Genomic DNA, 25,737 nt, shown 5'->3' on the forward strand with positions numbered 1-25,737 from the left:
ATAAAATTTTAAAAACAAAAAACCTAAGTATAAAAGAAAGAATCATTTTAAAACTCTTATGGCTTGATTTCAAAGATCACCGTAGATGTCATAGAACAGGTGTTATATACTCAGAAGTAAATGCAGATGTATGCAATTCAAACTATGTAAGTTATTAATCTTATTTAATTTGCATGTCAGAAAAATGACTACCCCAACATTAAAGATGATTTATTTTTAATTTATATTGGAGTATAGTTGATTAACAATGTTGTGTTAGTTTCAGGTGTACAGCAAAGTGATTGAGTTATACATATACATGTATCTATTCGTTTTCAAATTATTTTCCCATTTACATTATTACAGAGTATTGAGCAGAGTTCCCTGTGCTATACAGTAGATCCTTGTTGGCTATCTATTTTAAATATAGGAGTGTGTTACATGTCAATCCCAAACTCCCCCGCACCATTCCCCATTGGTAACCATAAGTTCATTCTCTAACTCTGTGAGTCTCTGTTTTGTAAATAAGTTCATTTGTATCATCTTTTTTAAAATTCCACATATAAGCGATGTCATATGATATTTGTCTATCTCTGTCTGACTGACTTCACTTAGTATGATAATCTCCAGGTCCATCCATGTTGCTGTAAATGGCATTATTCCGTTCTTTTTTATGGCTGAGTAGTATTCCCTTGTATATATGAACCATATTTTCTTTATGCATTCATCTGTCAATGGACACTTAGGTTGCTTCCATGTCTTGGCTATTGTAAACAGTGCTGCAATGAACATTGGGATGCATGTATCCTTTTGGAGCATGGTTTTCTGCAGATATATGCCCAGAAGTGGGATTGCTGGATCATATGGTAATTCTATTTTTGGTTTTTAAGGAACCTCCATACTGTTTTCTATGTGGCTGCACCAGTTTACATTCCCACCAACAGTGTAGGAGGGTCCCCTTTTCTCCACACCCTCTCCAGCATTTTATTTTTTGCAGATTTTTTGATGATGGCCTTTGTGATTGGTGTGAGGTGATATATCATTGTAATTTTGATTTGCATCTCTCTAATTATTAGCATTGTTGAACATCTTTTCATGTGCCTCTTGGCCATCTGTATATTTTCTTTGGAGAAATGTCTCCTAAGGTCTTCTGCCCATTTTTTGATTGGGTTGTTTGTTTTTTTGATATTGAGCTGCATGAGCTGTTTGTAAATTTTGGAAACTAATCCCTTGTCGGTCGTATCATTTGCAAATATTTTCCCCCAGTCTGTGGGTTGTATTTTCATTTTGTTTATGGTTTCTTTTGCTGTGCAAAAGCCTTTGAGTTTAATTAGGTCCCATTTGTTTACTTCTGTTTTTATTTCCATTACTCTGGAGATGGGTTGAAAAAGGTATTGCTGCAATTTATGTCAGAGTGTTATATGTTTTCCTCTAAGAGTTTTATAGTATCTGGTCTTACATTTAGGTCTTTAATCCATTTTGAGTTTATTTTTGTGTATGGTGTTAGGGAGTGTTCTAATTTCATTCTTTTACATGCAGTCCAGTTTTCCCAGCACCACTTATTGAAGAGGCTGTCTTTTCTCCATTGTAAACTCTTGCCTCCTTTATTGTTGATTAATTGACCATAGGTGCATTTATTTCTGGGCTTTCTATCCTGTTCCATTGATTTATAGTTCTATTTTTGTGCCAGTACCATACTATCTTGATGACTGTAGCTTTGTAGTATAGTCTGAAGTTTGGGAACCTGATTCCTCCAGCTTCGTTTTTCTTTCTTAGGATTGCTTTGGCTATTTGGGGTCTTTTCTGTTAACATGCAAATTTTAAAATGTTTTATTCTAGTTCTGTGAAAAATGCCATTGGTAATTTGATAGGGGTTGTATTGAATCTGTAGATTGCCTTGGGTAGTATGGTCATTTTGATGATATTGATTCTTCCAATCCAAGAACATGGTATAACTTTGCATCTGTTTGTGTCATCTTCGATTTGTTTCATCACTATCTTATAATTTTTGGAGTACAGGTCTTTTGCCTCCGTAGATAGGTTTATTCCTAGGTATTTTACTCTTTTTGATGTGATGGTAAGTGGGATTGTTTCTTTAATTTCTCTTTCTGAACTTTTGTTATTAATGTATAGAAATGCAACTTATTTCTGCATATTTATTTTGTATCCTGAAACTTTATCAAATTAACTGATGAGCTCTGGTAGTTTTCTGGTAGCATCTTTTTTTTAATATGTAAATTTATTTATTTATTTTTGGCTGTGTTGGGTCTTCATTGCTGTGCACAGGCTTTCTCTAGTTGCAGCAAGTGGGGGCTACTCTTCATTGCGGTGTGTGGGTTTCTCATCACGGTGGCTTTTCTTGTGGAGCGTGGGCTCTAGGCACATGGGCTTTAGTAGTTGTGGCATGCGGGCTTAGTAGTTGTGGCTCGCGGGCTCTAGAGTGCATGCTCAGTAGTTGTGGCACATGGGCTTAGTTGCTCCATGGCATGTGGGATCTTCCTGGACCAAGGTTCAAACCCGTGTCCCCTGCAGTGGCAGGAAGATTTTTAACCACTGCACCACCAGAGAAGTCCCTTCTGGTAGCATCTTAAAAAGAGCTTCTATGTATAGTATCATGTCATCTGCAAAGAGTGAGTTTTTCTTCTCCAATTTGGATTCCTGTTATTTCTTTTTCTTCTCTGAATGCCATGGCTAGGACTTCCAAAACTATGTTGAATAAAAGTGGTGAGAGTGGACATCCTTGTTCCTCATCTTAGAGAAAATGCTTTCAGTTTTTCAATTCGCGAGTATGATGTTACCTGTAAATTTGTCTTACATGGCCTTTATTCTGTTGAGGTAGGTTCCTCAACTTTCTGGGGAGTTTTTATCATAAATGGGTGTTGAAGTTTGTCAAAAGCTTTTTCTGCATCTATTGAGACGATCATATGGTTTTTATTCTTCAATTTCTTAATATGGTGTATCACATTGATTGATTTGCAAATATTAAAGAATCCTTGATCCCTGGATAAATACCACTTGATCATGGTGTATGATCCTTTTAATGTGTTGTTGGATTCTGTCTGCTAGTATTTTGTTGAGGATTTTTGCATCTGTGTTCATCTGTGATATTGGCCTGTAAATTTATTTTCTTTCTTTCTTTTCTTTTCTTGCTTTCTCTTTCTCTCTCTCTCTTTCCTTTCTTTTCTTGCTTTTTTTTTTTTTTTTTTGGTGTTATCTTTGTTTGGTTTTGGTATTAGGTTGATGTTGGCCTCATAGAATGAGTTTGAGAGTCTTCCTCCCTCTGCTACATTTTGGAAGAGTTTGAGAAGGATAGGTGTTAGCTCTTCTCTAAATGAGAAGGATAGGTGTTAGTTCTTCTCTAAATGGCTGATAGAATTCACCTGTGACCTGCCATCTAGTCCTGGAATTTTGTTTGTTGTTAAGTTTTTAAATCGCAGTTTCAATTTCAGTACTTGTGATTGGCCTGTTCATATTTTCTATTTCTTCTTGGTTCAGTCTTGAGAGATTGTATCTTTCTAAGAATTCGTCCATTTCTACTAGGTTGTCCATTTATTGGCATATAGTTGCCTGTAGTAGTCGCTTATGTTCTTGTGTATTTCTGTGGTGTCCATGGTAACTTCTCCTTTTTCATTTCTAATTTTATTGATTTGAGCCTTCTCCCTCTTTTCCTTGATGAGTCTGGCTAAAGGCTTATCAATTTTGTTTATCTTTTCAAAGAACCAGCTTTTAGTTTCATTGATCTTTTCTATTGTTTTCTTCATTTCTGTTTCATTTATTTCTGCTCTGATCTTTACGATTTCGCTCTTTCTATTAACTTTGGGTTTTGTTTGTTCTTTCTCTAGTTGCTTTAGGTGTATGTTAGGTTATTTATTTGAGATTTTTCTTGTTTCTTGAGGTATGATTGTATTTGCTGTAAAATTCCCTCTTAGAACTGCTTTTGCTGCATCCCATAAGTTTTTTTTAATGTATGTGCATACATGGGTGGGTACAGAAGATTCTTTGAGTCAGAGACAAGAACCACTTACTACTCACAGAAAACCTTGTGAGAAATCAGTTCTCACAACGGTGATTTGGTGAGGGCTAGATGGCACATGCATATGTTTTGGGGTACAGTATGGATAAGGAACTCCACAGGGGGAAAGACAGACATTATATAGGGCTGCTGGATTCCTGTTCATATGAGAGAGAGAGAGAGAGAGAGAGAGAGAGAGTGACAGAGAGAGAGACAGAGAGAGAGCGAGAGAAACTTTGCTGTGGAGTACAAGAGAGTAAATTCCATTCCAGAGAGGGGGACTGATATTTTACTTTCCTGGGAGACATCCTCTATCTGTGCTGTAAAAAAAGCTACCCTCTCTGGATTGAAGTGTTTCATAAGTTTTGGATTGTCATGCTTTTGTTTTGTCTCTGGGTATTTTTTATTTCCTCTTTGATTTCTTCAGTGATCCATTGGTTGTTTAATTGCATACTCTTTAGACTCCATGTGTTTTTTATAGTTTATTTTCTTGTAGTTGATTTTTAATCCCATAGCGTTGTGGTCAGAAAAGATGCTTGATATGATTTCAGTTTTCTTAAATTTACTGAGGCTCACTTTGTGGCCCAGCATGTGATCAATCCTGGAGAAGAATGTGCACTTGAGAAGAATGTGTATTCTGCTGCTTTTGAATGGCATGCTCTGTAAGTATCAATTAAGCCCACCTGGTCTAATGTGTCATATAAGGCCTGTGGTTCCTTATTGATTTTCTTTCTGGATGATCTGTGCATTGATGAAAGTGGGGTGTTAAAGTCCACCACTATTATTATGTGGGGGATTTCTCCTTTAATGGCTGTTACTATTTGCCTTATATATTGAGGTGCTCCTATGTTGGGTCCATACATATTTACAATTGTTGTATCTTCTTCTTGGATTAATCCCTTGATCATTATGTAGTGTCCTTTGTCTCTTGTAAATAGTCTTTATTTTAAAGTCTATTTTGTTTGATATGAATATTGCTACTCCAGCTTTCTTTTGATTTCCATTTACATGGAATCTCTTTTTCCATTCCCTCACTTTCAGTCTGTATGTGTCCCTATATCTGAAATGGGTCTTTTGTAGACAGCATATATATGGGTCTTGTTTTTGTATCCATTCAGCCAGTCTGTGTTTTTTGGTTGTGGCATATACTCCATTTATTTTTAAGGTAAATATTGATATGTATTTTCTTATTGCCATTTTGTTAATTGTTTTGGATTTGTTTTTGTAGGTCTTTTTAATTCCCTTCCTCTTTTGTTCCCTTCTCTTGTGATTTGATGACTGACTTCAGTGTTGTGTTTGGATTTCTTTTCTTTTTTGTGTTTATCTATTGTAGATTTTTGGTTTGCCATTCCCATGAGGTTTTGATATAGCTGTCTATATATAAACAAAATTGTTTTGAGTTGCTGGTCTTTTAATTTCAAATGCATTTCCAATAGCCTGCATTTGTGCTCTCCTTTTCTCATGATTGCTGGTTTTGATATACTATTTGTGTGTAGATGATTTCCTACCTTTACCATATGTTTGCCTTTACCGGTGAGTTTTTCCATTCATAATTTTCTTGTTTCTAATTGTGGCCTTTTCTTTTCCACCTAGAAAATTTCATTCAGCATTTGTTGCAAAGCTGGTCTGGTGGTACTGAATTATCTTATTAGCTTTTGCCTGAGCTTTTGATTTCTCCATCGAATCTGAGAGCCTTGCTGGGTAGCTTATTCTTGGTTATTGGTTCTTCCTTTTCATCAGTTTAAATATATCATGTGACTCCCCTCCGGCCTGCAGAGTTTCTGCTGAGAAATCAGCTGATAACCTTGTGAGAATTGCCTTGTATGTTGCTTTTAAGGTTTTTTTCTTTGTCTTTAATTTTGGTCAATTTCATCACTGTGTGTCTTGGTGTATCCCTTCTGGGGTTTATTCTGCCTGGGACTCTCTGCACTTCCTGGACTTGGGTGACTGTTTCCTTTCCCATGTTAGGGAAGTTTTCAGATATCTCTTCAAATATTCATATCTCTTCAAATATTTTCTCAGGTCCTTTCTCCTTCTGGGACCCTTATAAAGCAAGTGTTGGTATGTTTAATGTTGTCCCAGAGGTCTCTTATACTGTCCTCATTTCTTCTCATTCTTTTTTCTTTATTCTGTTCCACAGCAGTGATTTCCACCATTCTGTCTTCCAGCTCACTTATCTGTTCTTTTGCCTCAGTTATTCCTTCTCATATATCTTTCATTTCAGTTATTGTATTGTTCATCTCTGTTTGTTCTTTAAAGCTTCTAGCTCTTTGTTAAACAAAGATCTTCTCAATCTGTGCCTCCATTCTTTTTCTGAGATCTTGGATCATCTTTACTATCATTATTTCAGGTAGACTGCCTGTCTCCCCTTCACTTAGTTGTTCTTCTGGAGTTTTACCTTGTTCCTTCATCTGGGACACATTCCTCTACTGTCTCATTTTGTCTAACTTTCTGTAATTGCAGTTTCTGTTCCACAGGCTGCAGGGTTGTAGTTCTTCTTGCTTCTGCTGCCTGGCCCCTGGTGGATGAGGCTAAGAGGCTTGTGTAGGCTTCCTGGTGGGAGGGACTGGTTTCTGCCCAGTGGTGGGTGGAGCTGGCTCTTGTCCCTCTGATGGGCAGGGCCATGTCAAGGGGTATGTTTATCAGGCAGCTGCGTGCTCAGGAAGACTTTAAGCAGCCTGTCTGTTGATGGGTGGGGCTGTGTTCCCACCCTGTTGGTTGTTTGGCCTGAGGTGTCCCAGCAGTGGAGCCTACAGGCTGTTGGGTGGGGCCAGGTCTTGGTGAGAAAACGGTGGCCTCCAGGAGGGCTCACGCCAATGAGTACTCCCCAGAACTATTGCCACCAGTGTTCTTGTCCTTGCAGTGAGCCACAGGTGCACGCCTCCACAGGAGACCCTCCAATACTAGCAGGTAAGACTACCCAGTCTCTTATGAGGTTACTGCTTTTCTCCCTGGTTCATGGTGCACACCCTCCAAGAGTGGAGTTTCCCCCAGTCCCGCGGAATTCCTGTGATCAAAACCTGATGGCCTTCAAAGCCAGATTCTCTGGGGGCTCCTCCTCCCATTGCCAGACCCCCAGGCTGGGGAGCCTGACATGGGGCTCAGAACCTTCATTCCTGTGGGTGAACTTCTGTGGTAAAATTGTTTTCCAGGTTGTGGGTCACCCACCTGGCATGTATGGGATTTGATTTTATCATGCTCCTCCTACCATCTCGTTGTGGCTTTTTCTTTGTCTTTGGATGTAGGGTATCTTTTTTGGTAAGTTCCAGCAATTTTTGGTCAATTCTTGTTCAGCAGTTAGTTGTGACTTCAGTGTTTCCCTAAGAAGAGGTGAGCTCATGTCCTTCTACTCTGCCATCTTGTCTCAGCTGTGTGTCTAGGCTCATTGTTATAATTTTTATTATTGCCTTAAGTTAGCCCTCATCATCTCCTGTCTTCCACCAGAAAGCTGGGTCTGTTTGTTTATATGTCCAGAGAATGCTGTGATGCTGTCCAGATCACTGTTTCAGGACCAAGGCACTCAATTCTTCATCTGCTTGGAGAATTGGCTAGCAATGCCTTGCACCTGAGCTCTTCCCAGTGCATGCTCTCAGCTTCCTTCCCTCACTTTCCAACATCAACCATATAGGGAGAGACCCAAGGGACCTGACAGAGGAAATGGATTTCTAAGGCTGATTTTTAACAATAATAAGATAGATAGGCAAAAGGCTTTGATCCTTGAATTTATATTATATAGAATAGTATATAACATTATATGTAAATACATGGCTTATATCTTCAGTGATTTCAGAGGTTATTTCATTATTAATGAATGAAAAACAAAGGATTTTCTGCTGTAATTTACAGCCATAGTTTGTTATTTAAGAATTATCAGTTTTTCCTCTACTCTCTTAACTGCCCCCTCATCTGAAACTTCCTTCCATGCGCCTCTCTGATACTTAAGGTCCCAGTAGATTTCCCTGCAGAAGGTCTCTTGGTCACATGTTCATGGGTAAACCTCAAGTGAAGCGAAATTATTTGTATAAGATTATATAGTTAGAGGTAGAGCTACCAACACCCAAACCTTCTCAATGCCAGGTGCAAATTTCCCCCTAAAGCCTTAGTGCCTTCCCTCACCTGAGAGCACACCCTCAAGGCCAAAATAGCAGATGACGTGCCTCTACCATGGGGGTGTTAAGGGACAAGGTAGAGGCAAAAGGTTCACTCCGTTTCCCCTTCTCATGAGAATTTTACTTTGAACTGACCCTCTAGCTCTGTTTTCCAGTAATGTGATAAGGTGGTACGTGTCAGCTGTGTTACTAAGCAACACTACTTAAGGTAAAAACGACCCCTGATTGGAACTAGCATCTGACTTGGAGGAATTATAAATAAGTTATTAATACCTAACAGGAAACTGTAACTTTCAGGTTTCCTAAGTGTGCTGACTTTTGTAACTGGGCAAATCCATTGTGGGGGGTGGGGGGGCGGCCCTGGAAACTATGCTGATGGAATTATTACAAGAGATACTGGTCCAGGAGCATGTAAATCAGGACAGCTCCTGCACCCACCCAAAGCACCTGGTCTCTTTTCCTTGCACCTGAGCTTTGTAACCTGGGGGCTAAAGGAAACAGCTATGTGGTCTTCTGTGTGGATTCAGTGAGAGCTCCCACAGGAAGAGAAACACCTGATGCTGCCCTGCTGGAAGCTGTGGGTCCTGTATTATATCTGTCTTTCTGAGTAGATTGATACTCAAATCATACCAAATATGGCCTATTAGTCTTGTGAGTATGAATGTTCAGTTGCACCTAAGACCAGGCCCCTGGTTGATACTGCAGAGGGCATCAGGGCTAGAATTGGGCAGGCTGTGCCTCATGCCATGTTTATAGCTAGAACAGTGCGATGTGGAGTTAGACAACGTACCCCCTAAGAACAAGCTTTTTTTTTTTTTAGTAACAGTGACACATTTTGTAGCTTTATCTGTGATGGCATACAGTCATATGCTAAAAGAACCTATAAAAGTAACTTTGAGTCCTGTTTTCTGGTCACAAGAGTCCAGTTTCTGTCATATCAACTCTGTTCTCTAACAACAACTTTCAATAGCAGATTCCATAACCCAGATGAAATGCACTAATTTTTTCCCCTGTATTCCCCCATTCAATCTGGGCTGCCACAATCAGACAGAAAGAAAGCATGAGGACACTTTTTTCTTGACTCTGTAGTGGAAACCTTAGCAAACAGTAACTGCTTCAGGCCTGTCAAATAGATGCATGAAATGCACCAGTTTAAGTGGGAATGCTTCATTTTCCACATTATGATTGTTAGAGTACAGCGCAGAGCTGAATGAGGCTGCTTGTCCTCCTCTCTACTTCCAGATGAAAAATCAAACGTACCTTAGCTGTTTTGCTCATTTTCAGTTTCTCCCTCAAGTAGCTCAGTGTCTGATGCTTGCTGTTGCTCAACACAGTGCTTCTGGAGCATGTCTTCCGTGTGCCTGTGGATGACCTTATGGGCTGCGAGGATGTGCTTCTGCTGTGCGTTCCTCACTGTGCCAAAGGGACAGAAGACTTATTACTCTGGAAGTCGGAACATATCATTCCCAAAGATTCTCAAGAGAGTAGTGACAGAAATGATAACTTTGTAAACCACATATTCTCTTACTTAAGGCTGACTGGATTAAAGAAAAATTACCTGCTGTCTGTTTTGGAAGGATACATTCCAAGGGTAACTCAACCCAAATCTTATTATTGCTGCTCCCCCTGTTCCACTCTCTGCTCAGTCCGGTCATGCTCCTCCCCACCAGGTTTGCCTCCATTCTACTGCTTAGCAGCTTCCCTCACCTGGAATGCCTGCATTCTAAATCCTGCCCTTCTGCAAAGCCCAGCGCAAGTCCCAGCTCCTCCAGGAAGTCTCCTTTGACTGAGTCAGCCCACATTTACCGTGACCACACTTGAATTTGTACAGACCTGTTCAGCACTGAAGTACTTCATGTGAGTTACATTTTGTTTACCTAGATTGTAAATGACATAAAGGTAAAGACCTTGTTTCATACTTCTCTTTGAGCCTTAGTCCCTAATATGAAGGGTACTTGTTGAATGATGAGTTTCTGAGCTCACGGATTTAAAAGCTGGTCCTAGTTCCACATTCTAAGAATATTTATTACCAAGACTTAGTACATTAAGCATCCCGTTTGCCTTGGAAAGAGGTAATTGTGATGATGATGATGACAGCAGTTAGCATTTGTCCTTACTTTGTACCAGGCACTGTTTTAAGCAGTTGGCATATACTTATTCATTTAAGCCACCCACAACCCTAAAAGAGAGTAGTATTAATATCCCCATTTTCAGATGTGGCAACTGAGACACAGAGAGATTAGGTAATTTGCCTAAAGTCATACAGCCAGTAAAGCATAATAAGCAGTACTGTGGATTCTATGCTATTGAGGTGTCAGCTAGTTTATATAGGGTAAATCACATAGCAACTTACAACACTTCAGAGCAGTATGGTTGAAAGAATGGGGACTTTGGAGCCACACAGACCATGGTACAATCTGCATACTGTATAATGTCTCTAAGCACCAACTTCCTTAACTGAACTATGAGAGCACATCTATAGATGTAAGAAATTCAAATAAGGTATTTCTAAAAATGCTTAGTACATTGTCTGGAACGTAGTATGCATCTAAACCTTGGTAGTTACTATTATTTTCATCTGAATAAGATCTTCAAGGTCATTCCCCTCCATGAACTTTTAGAAAAATGAGAGTTGGTGGATTAGGAAGACTCTGAGCTCACCTCCTCTCACACCAAAATAACTATTTACAGAGAAACTACTGATGAGAAAGACCAAAACCTACCAGAAAAGACCTCTACAACTAAAGATACAAAGAAAGAACCACAGTAAGATGGGTAGGATGAGTGGGGTTGTGGTATAGTCAAGAGCCGTACCCCTGGTAGGCAACCTACAAACAGGAAAATAACTAGAATTGAAGAGCTTCTCCCCAAGGAGTGAGGGGTCTGAACCCCACATTGGGCTCCACAGCCCAGGGGTCCTCCACTGGAAAGATGAGTACCCACAATATTTGGCTTTGAAGGCTAGTGGGGCTTTCTTTCAGGAAACCCTGTGGGCTGTGGTATATAGAGACTCCACTCGTTTTTTTCTTTTTTTGTGGTACGCAGGCCTCTCACTGTTGTGGCCTCTCCCATTGCAGAGCACAGGCTTCGGACACTCAGGCTCAGCGGCCATGGCTCATGGGCCCAGCCGCTCCATGGCATGTGGGATCTTCCCGGACCAGAGCACGAACCCATGTCCTCTGCATCGGCAGACGGACTCTCAACCACTGTGCCACCAGAGAAGCCCAAGACTCCACTCTTAAAAGGTACACACAAAATCTTACACACTGTGGCACCCAGGGCAGAAGCAGTAATTTGAAAGGACCCTGGGTCAGACCCACACACTGATCTTGGCGAGTTTCCTGGGGTGGTAGGAGGCAACTGGACCTCACCCTGGGGACACAGACACTCATGGTAACCACTCTGGGGAGCTTTTTCTACCACATGGACACAGGTGCTGGTGAGCACCATTTTGTAAATGGTGCTCTAACTCATCAGCCTCAGGACCCAGTACCGCCCACACCCACCAGCCTGTAGGCACCGGTACTGGAATGCCTCAGGCCAAGCGACTAGCTGGGCAGGGACACAGCCCCACCCACCAGTGGGCAGGTTACCTTAAAACACCTTGAGCCCACAGCCACTCATGGACATGGCCCTGTCCACCAGAGCACACAAGCACTATAACTGGGACCCCCCAGGGCCTGCAGCAAGAGGCCTTGGAACCTGGCTCCAACCTATCAGTAGGCTGGCACCAACCCCAAACCTGCTGGGCCCCAGCCCCACCCACCGGCAGGCCAATACCAGCTCTGAGACACTTTGGGCCCCTCAGCCAGCCTCCGCAGAATCTGGACCCCCTCACCAGACATGGAATGGATAAACAAGGTCCTACTGTAAAGCATAGAGAACTTATATTCAATATCCTGTGATAAACCATAATGGAAAAGAATGTAAAAAGAGAATGTGTATATATGTATAACTGAATCACTTTTCTGTACAGCAGAAATTAACACAACACTGTAAATCAACTATTCTTCAATAAAAAAATAAGGCAGAACAGCAACAAAAAAAGGAACTCTAGAGAACGGATGAACAGAGTGAGGTTAGAAGGTTTTAACAAAGAGAAAATATAAAGAACCAAACAGATGAAAATATAATAACTGAAATGAAAAATACACTAGAAGGAATCAACAGTAGATTAAGTAATACAGAGGAATGGATCAGCAAGCTGTAAGACAGATTAGTGGAAATCATTCAAGCTGAATAGAAAAAAAGGATAGAAATGAGGACAGTTTTTTAAGAGACCTCTGGGAAAACATCACATATACTAACATTTACATTACAGGGGTCCCAGAAGGAGAAGACAGAGAAAGGGACGGAGAACATATTTGAAGCCAAAACAGCTGCAAACTTCCCTAACCTGTGAAATGAAACAAACATGCAAGTCTAGGAAGCACGGAGAGTCCCAAACATGATCAACCCAAAGAGGACCACACCAAAACACTCTGTAATTAATCAAAGATAAAGGGATATTATTAAAAGTAGCAAGGGAAAAGCAACAAATTATGTACTAGGGAACTCCCATAAGGCTATCAGATGACTTTTCAGCAGAAACTCTGCAGGCCAGAAAAGAGCGGCAAGATATAGCTGAAGTGATGAAAGGGAAAACCCACAACCAAGAATACTCTACTTGGCAAGTCTTTCATTCAGATTTGATGAAGAGATCAAAAGTTTTACAGACAGGCAAAAGCTAAAAGAGTTCAGTACCACCAAATCAGCTTTACAAGAAATGTTAAAGGGACTTCTCTAAGTGAAAAAGAAAAGGCCACAACTAGAAACATGAAAATTATGAAAAGAAAAAGCTCACTGGTAAAGGTAAGTATAAGGTAGTAAAGTTAAGGTAGTAAATCAACCACATACAAAGCTAGTAGGAAGGTTAAAAGACAAAAGTAGTAAAATCACCTATATCCACAATAAGCCGTTAAGGGATACATAAAACTAGATATAAAGTACGATGACAAAAACAGTAATTGCAAAAAGGGAGGGGAGTAAAAATGCAGAGTTGTTAAAATGTGTTTGTTTGAAATTAAGAGATAAGCACTTAAAATAATCATATATAGATACAGATAGACCTATCTACATCTATGTATAAACCTAATGGTAACCATAAACCAAAAATCTATAATAGATACACACAAAAAAAGAGACAGGAAGCCAAACAACACTGAAAACATCATCAAATCACAAGGGAAGAGAAGGAAAGAAGAAAGGAACAAAAGAGTTACAGAAAACAACCCCAAAGCAATTAAAAAATGGAAATACCTACCTGTCCATAATTACTTTAAATGTAAATGGAATAAATTCTCTAATCAAAAGACATAGTGACTGAATGTATACAAAAATAAAAGCCATATATATATACTGCCTACAAGAGACTCAGTTGAGATCTAAAGACACAGACTGAGAGTGAGAGGATGGAAAAAGGTATTACATGCAAAAAGAAATCAACAAGAAGCAGGGGTGCAATACTTAGATAAAATAGACATTAAAACAAAGACTGTTAGGAGAGCCAAAGAAGGAGACATTACATAATAATCAAGGGATTAATCCAAGAAGAAAATGTAACAGTTGTAAATATATATGCACCCAACATAGGAACACTTAAACATATTAACAGACATAAAGGGCGAAAATCAACAGTAGCACATAATACTAGGAACTTTGTGTGTGTGTGTGTGTGTGTGTGTTAAAGAATTTACTGATTTAACAACAAGATCTATAATATGGGTCCCTCTGTCACAGGCAATGAAAACAGGCAATCCCTACTGAGGAATGAAATTATTCAGAAATTTATCTGCAACGAAATACAAACAGATTTTCTGTAAGAATAGTTTTCATCTGGAAATTTACATGTTTATAGAAAACCCACAGACATTTTGATCTTTGCTCTCTCTTTTGACTCCATCCAGGTTTCCAATACAGTCCCCTACACGTGAACCTTCAAGTTGCAAACTTTCAAAGATGCGAAAATGCCCTGTGTGCCAATTGTTGTACTCCTCTACTGTTTTTTTTGTTTTTTTTTTTTTTTTTTTTGCGGTATGTAGGCCTCTCACTGTTGTGGCCTCTCCCGTTGCGGAGCACAGGCTCCGGATGCACAGGCTCAGCGGCCATGGCTCACGGGCCCAGCAACTCCGCAGCACATGGGATCCTCCTGGACTGGGGCACGAACCCACGTCCCCTGAATCAGCAGGTGGACTCTCAACCACTGTGCTACCAGGGAAGCCCTTCTACTGTACTTTTTGAAGTACTGTACTGTAAGATTAAAAATGTTTTCTATATTTTTTGTGTTTTTAATGTATTATTTGTGTGAAAAGCATTATAAACCTATTACAATACAGTACTATATAGTTGATTGTGTTAGTTGGGTAACTAGGCTAACTTTGTTGGACTTAAGGAACAAATGGGACTTATGAACGTGCTCTCGGAAGGGAACTCGTTCGTATGTAGGAGACTTACTGTACTAGGGACTTTAACACCCCACTTACATCAATGGACAGGTCATCCACACAGAAAATTAATAAGGAAACAATGGCCTAAACGACACACTAGACCAGATGGACTTAATAGATGTTTATATAGAACACGCATTCCAAAAGCAACAGAATACACATTCTTTGCAAGTGCACATGGAACATTCTCCAGGATAAATTACATGCTAGGCCACAAAATAAGTCTCAGTAAATTTAAGAAAATTGAAATCTTACCAAGCATCTTTTCTGATCACAGCTCTATGAGACTAGAAGCCAAGTACAAGAAAAAGCAGCAAAAAAACACGTGGAGGCCAAACAATATGCCACTAAACAACCAATGGATCACTGAAGGGATCACTGAAGAAATCAAAGAAGAAATTTTAAAAAAATACATGGAGAAAAATGAAATAAAAAATGCAGTGATCTGAAATCGCTGGGATGCAGCAAAAGCAGCTCTAAGAGGACAGTTTGTAGTGTGATACAAGACTACTTCAGGAAAGAAAAGTCTCAAATAAAGAATCTAACCTTAAACCTAAAGCAACTAGAAAAAGAAGAACAAACAAAAGTTAGTTGAAGGAAAGAAATTATAAACATCCATGCAGTAATAAATAAAATAGAGCCTATTTCTAAAAAAGTAGAAAAGATTAATGAAACTAAGAGCTGTTTCTTTGAAAAGATAAAATTGATAAATCCTTTATTCAACTCATCACGAAAAAAAGAGAAAGGGCCCAAGTAAATAACATCAGAAATGAAAAAGGGAAGCAACTATATGCCAATAAAATGGACAACCTGGAAGAAATGGACAGATTCTTGGAAAGGGATAACCTTCCGAGACCGAACCAGGAAGAAATAGAAAATATAAACAGACCAATCACAAGTAATGAAATTGAAAATTAAGAAACAAAAGTCCAGGACCAGATGGCTTCACAGGTGAATTCTATCAAATATTTAGAGAAGAGGTAACACCTATCCTTCTCAAACTCTTCCAAAAATTGAAGAGGGAGAAACACTCCCAAGATTATTCTACAAGGCCACCATCACCCTGATACCAAAACCAGACAAAGACGTCACACACACACAAAAATTACAGACCAATGTCACTGATGAACAAAGATGCAAAAATTCTCAACAAAATACTAGGAAACAGAATCCAACAACACATTAAAAGGATCATACACAATGATCAAGTGGTATTTATCACAGGGAAACAAGCATTCTTCAATATTATGAAAATCAATCAGTGTGATATACCATATTAACAAATTAAAGAATAAAAACCGTATGATCATCTCAATAGATGTAGAAAAAGCTTTTGACAAAATTCAACACCATTTATGATAAAAACTCTCCAGAAAATGGGCATAGAGGGAACCTATCTCAACATAATAAAGGCCATATATGACAGACCCACAGCAGACATTCTCAATGGTGAAAAACTGAAAGCATTTCCTCTAAAATCAGGAACAAGGATGTCCACTCTCACCACTATTATTCAACATAGTTTTGGAAGTCCTAGCCATGGCCATCAGAGAAAAAAAATAAAAGCAATACATATTGGAAAAGAAAAAGTAAAACTGTCACTGTTTGCAGATGACATGATAATATAGCTAAAAAATCCTAAAGATGCCACCAGAAAACTGTTAGAGCTAATCAATGAATTTGGTAAAGTTACAGGATACAAAATTAATACACAGAAATCTCTTGCATTCTTATACACTAACAATGAATGATCAGAAAGAGAAATTAAGGAAACAATCGCATTTACCATTGCAACAAAAAAGAATAAAATACCTAGAAATAAACCTACCTAAGGAGGCAAAAGACCTGTACACAGAAAACTATCAAACACTGATGAAAAAAAATCAAAAAGATGACACAAACAGATGGAGAGATATACCATGTTCTTGGATTGGAAGAATCAATACTGTGAAAATGACTGTACTATCGAAAGCAATCTACAGATTCAATGCAATCCTTATCAAATTACCAATGGCATTTTTCGCAGAATTAGAACAAAAAATTTTACAATTTGTATGGAAACACAGACCCTGAATAGCCAAAGCATCCTGAGAACGAAAAACAAAGCTGGAGGAATCAGGCTCCCCAACTTCAGACTATACTACAAAGCTACAGTAATCAAGACAATATGGTACTGGCACAAAAACAAATATAGATCAATGGAACAGGATAGAAAGCCCAGACATAAACCCAGGCACTCATGGTCAATTAATCAATGACACAGGAGGCAAGGATATACAATGGAGAAAAGGCAGTCTCTTCAATAAGTGGTGTTGTGAAAACTGGACAACTACATGTAAAAGAATGAAATTAGAACATTCTCTAACACCATACACAAGAATAAACTCAAAATGGATTAAAGACCTAGAATGTAAGAGCGAATACTATAAAACTCCTAGAGAAAAACAAGCAGAACACTCTTTGACATAAATCACAGCAATATCTTTTTGGATCCACATGCTAGATTAATGAAAATAAAAACAAACGTTAAAAAATGGGACATAATTAAACTCAAAAGCTTTTGCTTTTTGAGCAAAGGAAACCATAAAAAAAAAAAAACGACAACCCATAGACTGGGAGAAAGTATTTGCAAACGAAGCAAGTGACAAGGGATTAATCTCCAAAATAATATAAACAGCTCATGCAGCTCAATATTAAAAAAAAACAACCCAATCAAAAAATGGGCATAAGATCTAAATAGACATTTCTCCAAAGAAGACATATGGATGGCCAAAAGGTAGATGAAAATATGCTCAACATAACTAATTATTAGAGAAATGCAAATCAAACCAACAATGAGAGCTTAGGGAAGACGGCGGAAGAGTAAGACGTGGAGATCACCTTCCTCCCCACAGATACATCAGAAATAATCTACACGTGGAACAGCTCCTACAGAACACCTACTGAACGCTGGCAGAAGACCTCAGACCTCCCAAAAGGGAAGAAACTCCCCACGTACCTGAGTAGGGCAAAAGAAAAAAGAAAAAACAGAGACAAAAGAATAGGGACGGGACCTGCACCAGTGGGAGGGAGCTGTGAAGGCAGAAAGGTTTTCACACACTAGGAAGCCCCTTCGGGGGCGGAGACTGCGGGTGGCGGAGGGGGGAAGCTTTGGAGCCATGGAGGAGAGCGCAGCAACAGGGGTGCGAGGGGCAAAGCGGAGAGATTCCTGCACAGAGGATCGGTGCCAACCAGCATTCACCAGCCCGAGAGGCTTGTCTGCTCACCCGCTGGGGCAGACGGGGGCTGGGAGCTGAGGGTCCAGCTTCGGAGCTTAGATCCCAGGGAGAGGACTGGGGTTGGCTGTGTGAACACAGCCTGAAGGGGTTAGTGCACCACAGCTAGCCGGGAGGGAGGCCGGGGAAAAGTCGGGACCTGCCGAAGAGGCAAGAGACTTTTTCTTCCCTCTTTGTTTCCTGGTGCATGAGGAGAGGGATTAAGGGCACTGCTTAAAGGAGCTCCAGAAACGGGCACGAGCTGCGGCGATCAGCTTGGACCCGAGACGTGCATGAGACGCGAAGGCTGCTGCTGCCTCCGCCAAGAAGCCTGTGTGCAAGCACAGGTCACTATCCACACCACCCCTCCAGGGAGCTTGTGCAGCCTGCCACTGCCAGGGTCCTGGGATTCAGGGACAACTTCCCCAGGAGAACGCACGGCGCGCCTGAGCCTGGTGCAATGTCACGCTGGCCTCTGCCGCCGCAGGCTCACCCCACCTCCGTACCCCTCCCTCCCCCGGGCCTGAGTGAGCCAGAGCCCCCTAATCAGCGGCTCCTTTAACCCCATCCTGTCTGAGTGAAGAACAGACGCCCTCCAGCGACCTACACGCAGAGGCGGGGCCAAATACAAATCTGAAACCCGGGAGCTGTGAGAACAAACAAGAGAAAGGAAAATCTTTCCCAGCAGCCTCAGGAGCAGTGGATTAAATCTCCACAATCAACCTGATGTACCCTGCATCTGTGGAATACCTGAATACACAACGAATCATCCCAAACTGAGGAGGTGGACTTTGAGAGCAAGATTTATTATTTTTTCCCCTTTTCCTCTTTTTGTGAGTGTGTATGTGTACGCTTCTGTGTGAGACTTTGTCTGTATAGCTTTGCTTTCACCATTTGTCCTACGATTCTGTCCGTCCGTTTTTTTTGTTTTACTTTTTTTAAAAAAAGTTTTTAATAATTATTTTTAATTTAATAAATTTATTTTATTTTACCTTACTTCATTTTATTTTATTTTATCCTCTTTCTTTCCTTCTTTCTTTCTACGTTTTCTCCCTCTTACTCTGAGCCGTGTGGATTAAAGGCTCTTGACGCTGCAGCCAGGAGTCAGTGCTGTGCCTCTGAGGTGGGAGAGCCAACTTCAGGAGACTGGTCCACAAGACACCTCCCAGCTCCATGTAACATCAAACGGCAAAAATCTTCCAGAGATCTCCATCTCAACACCAACACCCAGCTTCACTCAACAACCAGCAAACTACAGTGCTGAACATCCTATGCCAAACAACTAGCAAGACAGGAACACAACCCCACCCAAGAGCAGAAAGGCTGCCTATAATCATAATAAGGCCACAGACACCCCAAAACACACCAACAGACGTGGACCTGCCCACCAGAAAGACAAGATTCAGCCTCATCCACCAGAACACAGGCACTAGTCCCCTCCACCAGGAAGCCTACACAACGCACTGAACCAACCTTAGCCACTAGGGACAGACACCAAAAACAACGGGAACTACGAACCTGCAGCCTGCAAAAAGGAGACCCCAAACACAGTAAGATAAGCAAAATGAGAAGACAGAAAAACACACAGCAGATGAAGGAGCAAGATAAAAACCCACCAGACCTAACAAATGAAGAGGAAATAGGCAGTCTACCTGAAAAAGAATTCAGAATAATGATAGTAAAGATGATCCAAAATCTTGGAAATAGAATAGACAAAATGCAAGAAACATTTAACAAGGACCTAGAAGAACTAAAGAGGAAACAAGCAATGATGAACAACAAAATAAATGAAATTAAAAATACTGTAGAGGGCTTCCTTGGTGGCGCAGTGGTTGAGAGTCTGCCTGTCGATGCAGGGGACACAGGTTCATGTCCCAGTCCGGGAAGATCCCACATGCCGCGGAGCGGCTAGGCCTGTAAGCCATGGCCGCTGAGCCTGCGCGTCCGGAGCCTGTGCTCCGCAACAGGAGAGGCCACAACAGAGAGAGGCCCGCGTACCGCAAAAAATTAAAAAAAAAAAAAAATACTGTAGAAGGGATCAATAGCAGAATAACTGAGGCAGAAGAACAGATAAGTGACCTGGAAGATAAAACAGTGGAAATAAATACTGCAGAGCAGAATAAAGAAAAAGAATGAAAAGAACTGAGGACAGTCTCAGAGACCTCTGGGACACCATTAAACGCACCAACATTCAAATTATAGGGGTCCCAGAAGAAGAAGAGAAAAAGAAAGGGACTGAGAAAATATTTGAAGAGTTATAGTTGAAAACTTCCCTAATATGGGAAAGGAAACAGTCAAGTCCAGGAAGCACAGAGAGTCCTTTACAGGATAAAACCAACGAGAAACAAGCCAAGACACATATTAGTCAAACTGTCAAAATTAAATACAAAGAAAACATTAAAAGCAGCAAGGGAAAAACAACAAATAACACACAAGGGAATCCCCATAAGGTTTAACAGCTGATCTTTCAGCAGAAACTCTGCAAGCCAGAGGGAGTGGCAGGACATATTTAAAGTGATGAAGGAGAAAAACCTACAACCAAGATTACTCTACCCAGCAAGATTCTCATTCAGATTTGATGGAAAAATTAAAACCTTTACAGACAAGCAAAAGCTGAGACAGTTCAGCACTACCAAACCAGCTTTACAACAAATGCTAAAGGAACTTCTCTAGGCAAGAAACACAAGAGAAGGAAAAGACATACAATAACAAACCAAAAACAACTTAGAAAATGGAAATAGGAACATACATATCGATAATTACCTTAAATGTAAATGGACTAAATGCTCCCACCAAAAGACACAGACTGGCTGAATGGATACAAAAACAACACCCATATATATGCTGTCTACAAGAGACCCATTTCAGACCTAGGGACACAAACAGACTGAAAGTGAGGAGAAGGAAAAAGATATTCCATGGAAATAGAAACCAAAAGAAAGATGGAGTAGCAATTCTCGTAGAAGACAAAATAGACTTTAAAATAAAGAATATTATGAGACAAAGAAGGACACTACATAATGATCAAGGGATTAATCCAAGAAGAAGATACAACAATTGTAAATATTTATGCACCCAACATAGGAGCACCTCAATACATAAGGCAAATACTAACAGCCATAAAAGGGGAAATTGACAGTAACACAATCATAGTAGGGGATTTTATCACCCCACTTTCACCAATGGACAGATCATCCAAGATGAAAATAAATAACACAAGCTTTAAATGATACATTAAGCAAGATGGACTTAATTGATATTTATAGGACATTCTGTCCAAAAACAACAGAATACACATTTTTCTCAAGTGCTCATGGAGCATTCTCCAGGATAGATCATATCTTGGGTCACAAATCAAGCCTTGGTAAATTTAAGAAAATTGAAATTGTATCAAGTATCGTTTCTGACCACAACGTTATGAGACTAGATATTAACTACAGAAAAAGATCTGTAAAAAATACAAACACATGCAGGCTAAACAATACACTACTTAATAACGAAGTGATCACTGAAGGAATCAAAGAGGAAATCAAAAAATATCTCGAAACAAATGACAATGGAGACACGACAACCAAAAACCTACGGGTTGCAGCAAAAGCAGTTCTAAGAGGGAAGTTTATAGCTATACAATCCTACCTTAAGAAACAGGAAACATCTCGAATAAACAACCTAATCTTGCACCTAAAGCAATTAGAGAAAGAAGAACAAAAACACCCCAAAGTTAGCAGGAGGAAAGAAATCATAAAGATCAGATCAGAAATAAATGAAGCAAACAATGGCAAAGATCAATAAAACTAAAAGCTGGTTCATTGAGAAGATAAACAAAATAGATAACCCATTAGCCAGACTCATCAAGAAAAAAAGGGAGAAGACTCAAATCAATAGAATTAGAAATGAAAAAAGAGAAGTAACAACTGACACTGCAGAAATACAAAAGATCATGAGAGATTACTACAAGCAACTCTATGCCAATAAAATGGACAACCTGAAAGAAATGGACAAATTCTTAGAAATGCACAACTGCCAAGACTGAATTAGGAAGAAATAGAAAATATGAACAGACCAATCACAAGCACTGAAATTGAAACTCTTGATTAAAAACCTTCCAACAAACAAAAGCCCAGGACCAGATGGCTTCACAGGCGAATTCTATCAAACATTTAGAGAAGAGCTAACATCTACCCTTCTCAAACTCTTCCAAAATACAGCAGAGGGAGGAACACTCCCAAACTCATTCTACAAGGCCACCATCACCCTGATACCAAAACCAGACAAGGATGTCACAAAGAAAGAAAACTACAGGCCAATATCACTGATGAACGTAGATGCAAAAATCCTCAACAAAATACTAGCAAAGAGAATCCAACAGCACATTAAAAGGATCATACACCATGATCAAGTGGGGTTTATTCCAGGAATGCAAGGATTCTTCAATATACGCAAATCAATAAATGTGATATACCATATTAACAAATTGAAGGAGAAAAGCCATATGATCATCTCAATAGATGCAGAGAAAGGTTTCGACAAAATTCAACACCCATTTATGATGAAAACCCTGCAGAAAGTAGGCATAGAGGGAACTTTCCTCAACATAATAAAGGCCATATATGACAAACCACAGCCAAAATCCTATTCAATGGTGAAAACCTGAAACCATTTCCACTAAGATCAGGAACAAGACAAGGTTGCCCACTCTCACCACTCTTATTCAACATAGTTTTGGAACTGTTAGCCACAGCAATCAGAGAAGAGAAGGAAATAAAAGGAATCCAAATTGGAAAAGAAAAAGTAAAGCTGTCACTGTTTGCAGATGACATGATACTATACATAGAAAATCCTAAAAATGCTACCAGAAAACTACTAGAGCTAATCAATGAATTTGGTAAAGTTGCAGGATACAAAATTAATGCACAGAAATCTCTGGCATTCCTATACACTAATGATGAAAAATCTGAAAGTGAAATTAAGAAAACACTCCCATTTACCACTGCAACAAAAAGAATAAAATATCTAGGAATAAACCTACCTAAGGAGACAAAAGACCTGTATGCAGAAAATTATAAGACACTGATGAAAGAAATTAAAGATGATACAAATCGATGGAGAGAGATACCATGTTCTTGGATTGGAAGAATCAACATTGTGAAAATGACTCTACTACCCAAAGCAATCTACAGATTCAGTGCAATCCCTATCAAAGTACCACTGGCATTTTTCACAGAATTAGAACAAAAAAATTTCACAATTTGTATGGAAACACAAAAGACCCCGAATAGCCAAAACAATCTTGAAAATGAAAAATGGAGCTGGAGGAATCTGGCTCCCTGACTGCAGACTATACTACAAAGCTACAGTAATCAAGACAGTATGTTACCGGCACAAAAACAGAAATATAGATCAATGGAACAGGATAGAAAGCCCAGAGATAAACCCACACATATATGGTCACCTTATCTTTGATAAAGGAGGAAGGAATGTACAGTGGATGAAGGACTGCCTCCTCAATAAGTGGTGCTGGGAAAACTGGACAGGTACATATAAAAGTATGAGATTAGAACACTCCCTAACACCATACACAAAAATAAGCTCAAAATGGATTAAAGACCTAAATGTAAGGCCAGAAACTATCAAACTCTTAGAGGAAAACAGGCAGAACACTGTATGACATAAATCACAGCAAGATCTTTTCTGACCCACCTCCTAGAGAAATGGAAATAAAAACAAACAATTGGTGCCTAATGAAACTTAAAAGGTTTTGCACAGCAAAGGAAACCATAAATAAGACCAAAAGACAACCCTCAGAATGTCAGAAAATATTTGAAAATGAAGTAACTGACAAAGGATTCAGCTCCAAAATTTATAAGCAGCTCATGCAGCTCAATAACAAAATAACAAACAACCCAATCCAAAAATGGGCAGAAGACCTAAATAGACATTTCTCCAAAGAAGGTATACAGACTGCCAACAAACACATGAAAGAATGCTCAACATCATTAAGCATTAGGGAAATGCAAATCAAAACTACAATGAGATATCATCTCACACCAGTCAGAATGGCCATCATCAAAAATCTATAAACAATAAATGCTGGAGAAGGTGTGGAGAAAAGGGAACACTCTTGCACTGCTGGTGGGAATGTGAGTTGGTACAGGCACTATGGAGAACAGTATCGAGGTTCCTTAAAAAAGTACAAATAGAACTACCATATGACCCAGCAATCCCACTACTGGGCATATATCCTGAGAAAACCATAATTCAAAAAGAGTCATGTACCAAAATGTTCATTGCAGCTCTATTTACAATAGCCCGGAGATGGAAACAACCTAAGTGTCCATCATCGGATGAACGGATAAAGAAGATGTGGCATATATATACAATGGAATATTACTCAGCCATAAAAAGAAACGAAATTGAGCTATTTGTAATGAGGGGGATGGACCTAGAGTCTGTCATACAGAGTGAAGTAAGTCAGAAAGAGAAAGACAAATACCGTATGCTAACACATATGTATGGAATTTAAGGGAAAAAAATGTCATGAAGAACCTAGGGGTAAGACAGGAATAAAGACACAGACCTACTAGAGAATGGACCTGAGGATATGGGGAGGGGGAAGAGTTAGCTGTGACAAAGTGAGAGAGTGGCATGGACATATATACACTACCAAACGTAAAATAGATAGCTAGTGGGAAGCAGCCACATAGCACAGGTAGATCAGCTCGGTGCTTTGTGACAACCTAGAGGGGTGGGATAGGGAGGGTGGGAGGGAGGGAGACACAAGAGGGAAGAGATAATGGGAACATATGTATATGTATAACTGATTCACTTTGTTATAAAGCAGAAACTAACACACCATTGTAAAGCAATTATACTCCAATAAAGATGTAAAAAAAAAAAAAATCTACAATGAGGTACCTCCTCACACCAGAATGGCCAGAATGTCTGTCATCAAAAAGTCTACGAACAATAAATGCTGGAGAGGGTGTGGAGAAAAGGGAACCCTCCTACACTGTTGGTGGGAATTTAAATTGGTACAACCACTATGGAGAACAGTATGGAGGTTCCTTAAAAAACTAAAAATAGCACTACCATATGACCCAGCAATCCCACTCCTGGGCATATATCTGGAGACAACCACAATTCAAGAAGATACATGCACCCCAAGTTCATTGCAACACTATTTACAACAGTGAAGACACCGAAGCAACCTAAATGTCCATCAGCAGAGGAATGGATAAAGAACATGTGGTACATATATACAATGGAATACTACTCAGCCATTAAAAAATAATACCATATTCAGAAACATGGCATTATCATACTAACTGAAGATTATCATACTAACTGATGTCAGACAAAAGACAAATATCATATGATATCCCCTATATGTGGAATATAAAAAAAATGATACAAATGAACTTCTTTACAAAACAGAAACAGGCTCAAACTTCAAAAACAAAGTTATGGTTACCAAAGGGTAAAGATGGTGTGGGGGGGATAAATTAGGAGTTTGGGATTAACACACTACTATATATAAAATAGCTAACCAACAAGGACCTACTGTATAGCACGGGGAAATCTACTCAATATTCTGTAATAACCTATATGGGGAAAGAATCTGAAAAAGAATGGGTATATGTATATGTATAACTAAATCACCTTGGTGTACACCTGAAACTAACACAACATGATAAATCAACTATATTCTAATATAAAATAAAAATTAAATTTAAAAAACAAACTGAAGGATAAAAGCCATATGATCATCACAATAGATGCAGAAAAAGCTTTTGACAAAATTCAACATCCATTTATGATAAAACGTCTCCTCCACAAAGTGGGTGTAGAGGGAACATACATCAACATAATAAAGGCCATATATGAATTAAATGAAAAAT

General features: G+C 39.4%; 1 protein-coding gene across 4 annotated transcripts in view; it reads right to left on the reverse strand.

Annotated features, from left to right (window-relative positions):
- Window positions 1–25,737, reverse strand: part of CFAP91 (cilia and flagella associated protein 91) — a 150,064-nt gene that overhangs the window by 12,046 nt on the left and 112,281 nt on the right. For 2 of the 4 annotated variants that reach the window (XR_013828544.1, XM_079922985.1), the window contains one exon: window positions 9,393–9,513. Coding sequence is in view for 3 of the 4 variants with exons in the window: in XM_079922985.1 (XP_079779111.1) it covers window positions 9,511–9,513 (3 nt within the window). In the remaining variant the exon portion in view is untranslated. Of the gene's footprint in view, window positions 1–8,340; window positions 9,514–25,737 lie in introns of those variants that run through there. The other 2 variants (XM_079922986.1, XM_079922987.1) reach the window with 2 other exon arrangements.

Source organism: Stenella coeruleoalba (assembly GCF_951394435.1).
Source record: "Stenella coeruleoalba genome assembly, chromosome: 5".
Classification (NCBI taxonomy): domain Eukaryota; kingdom Metazoa; phylum Chordata; class Mammalia; order Artiodactyla; family Delphinidae; genus Stenella; species Stenella coeruleoalba.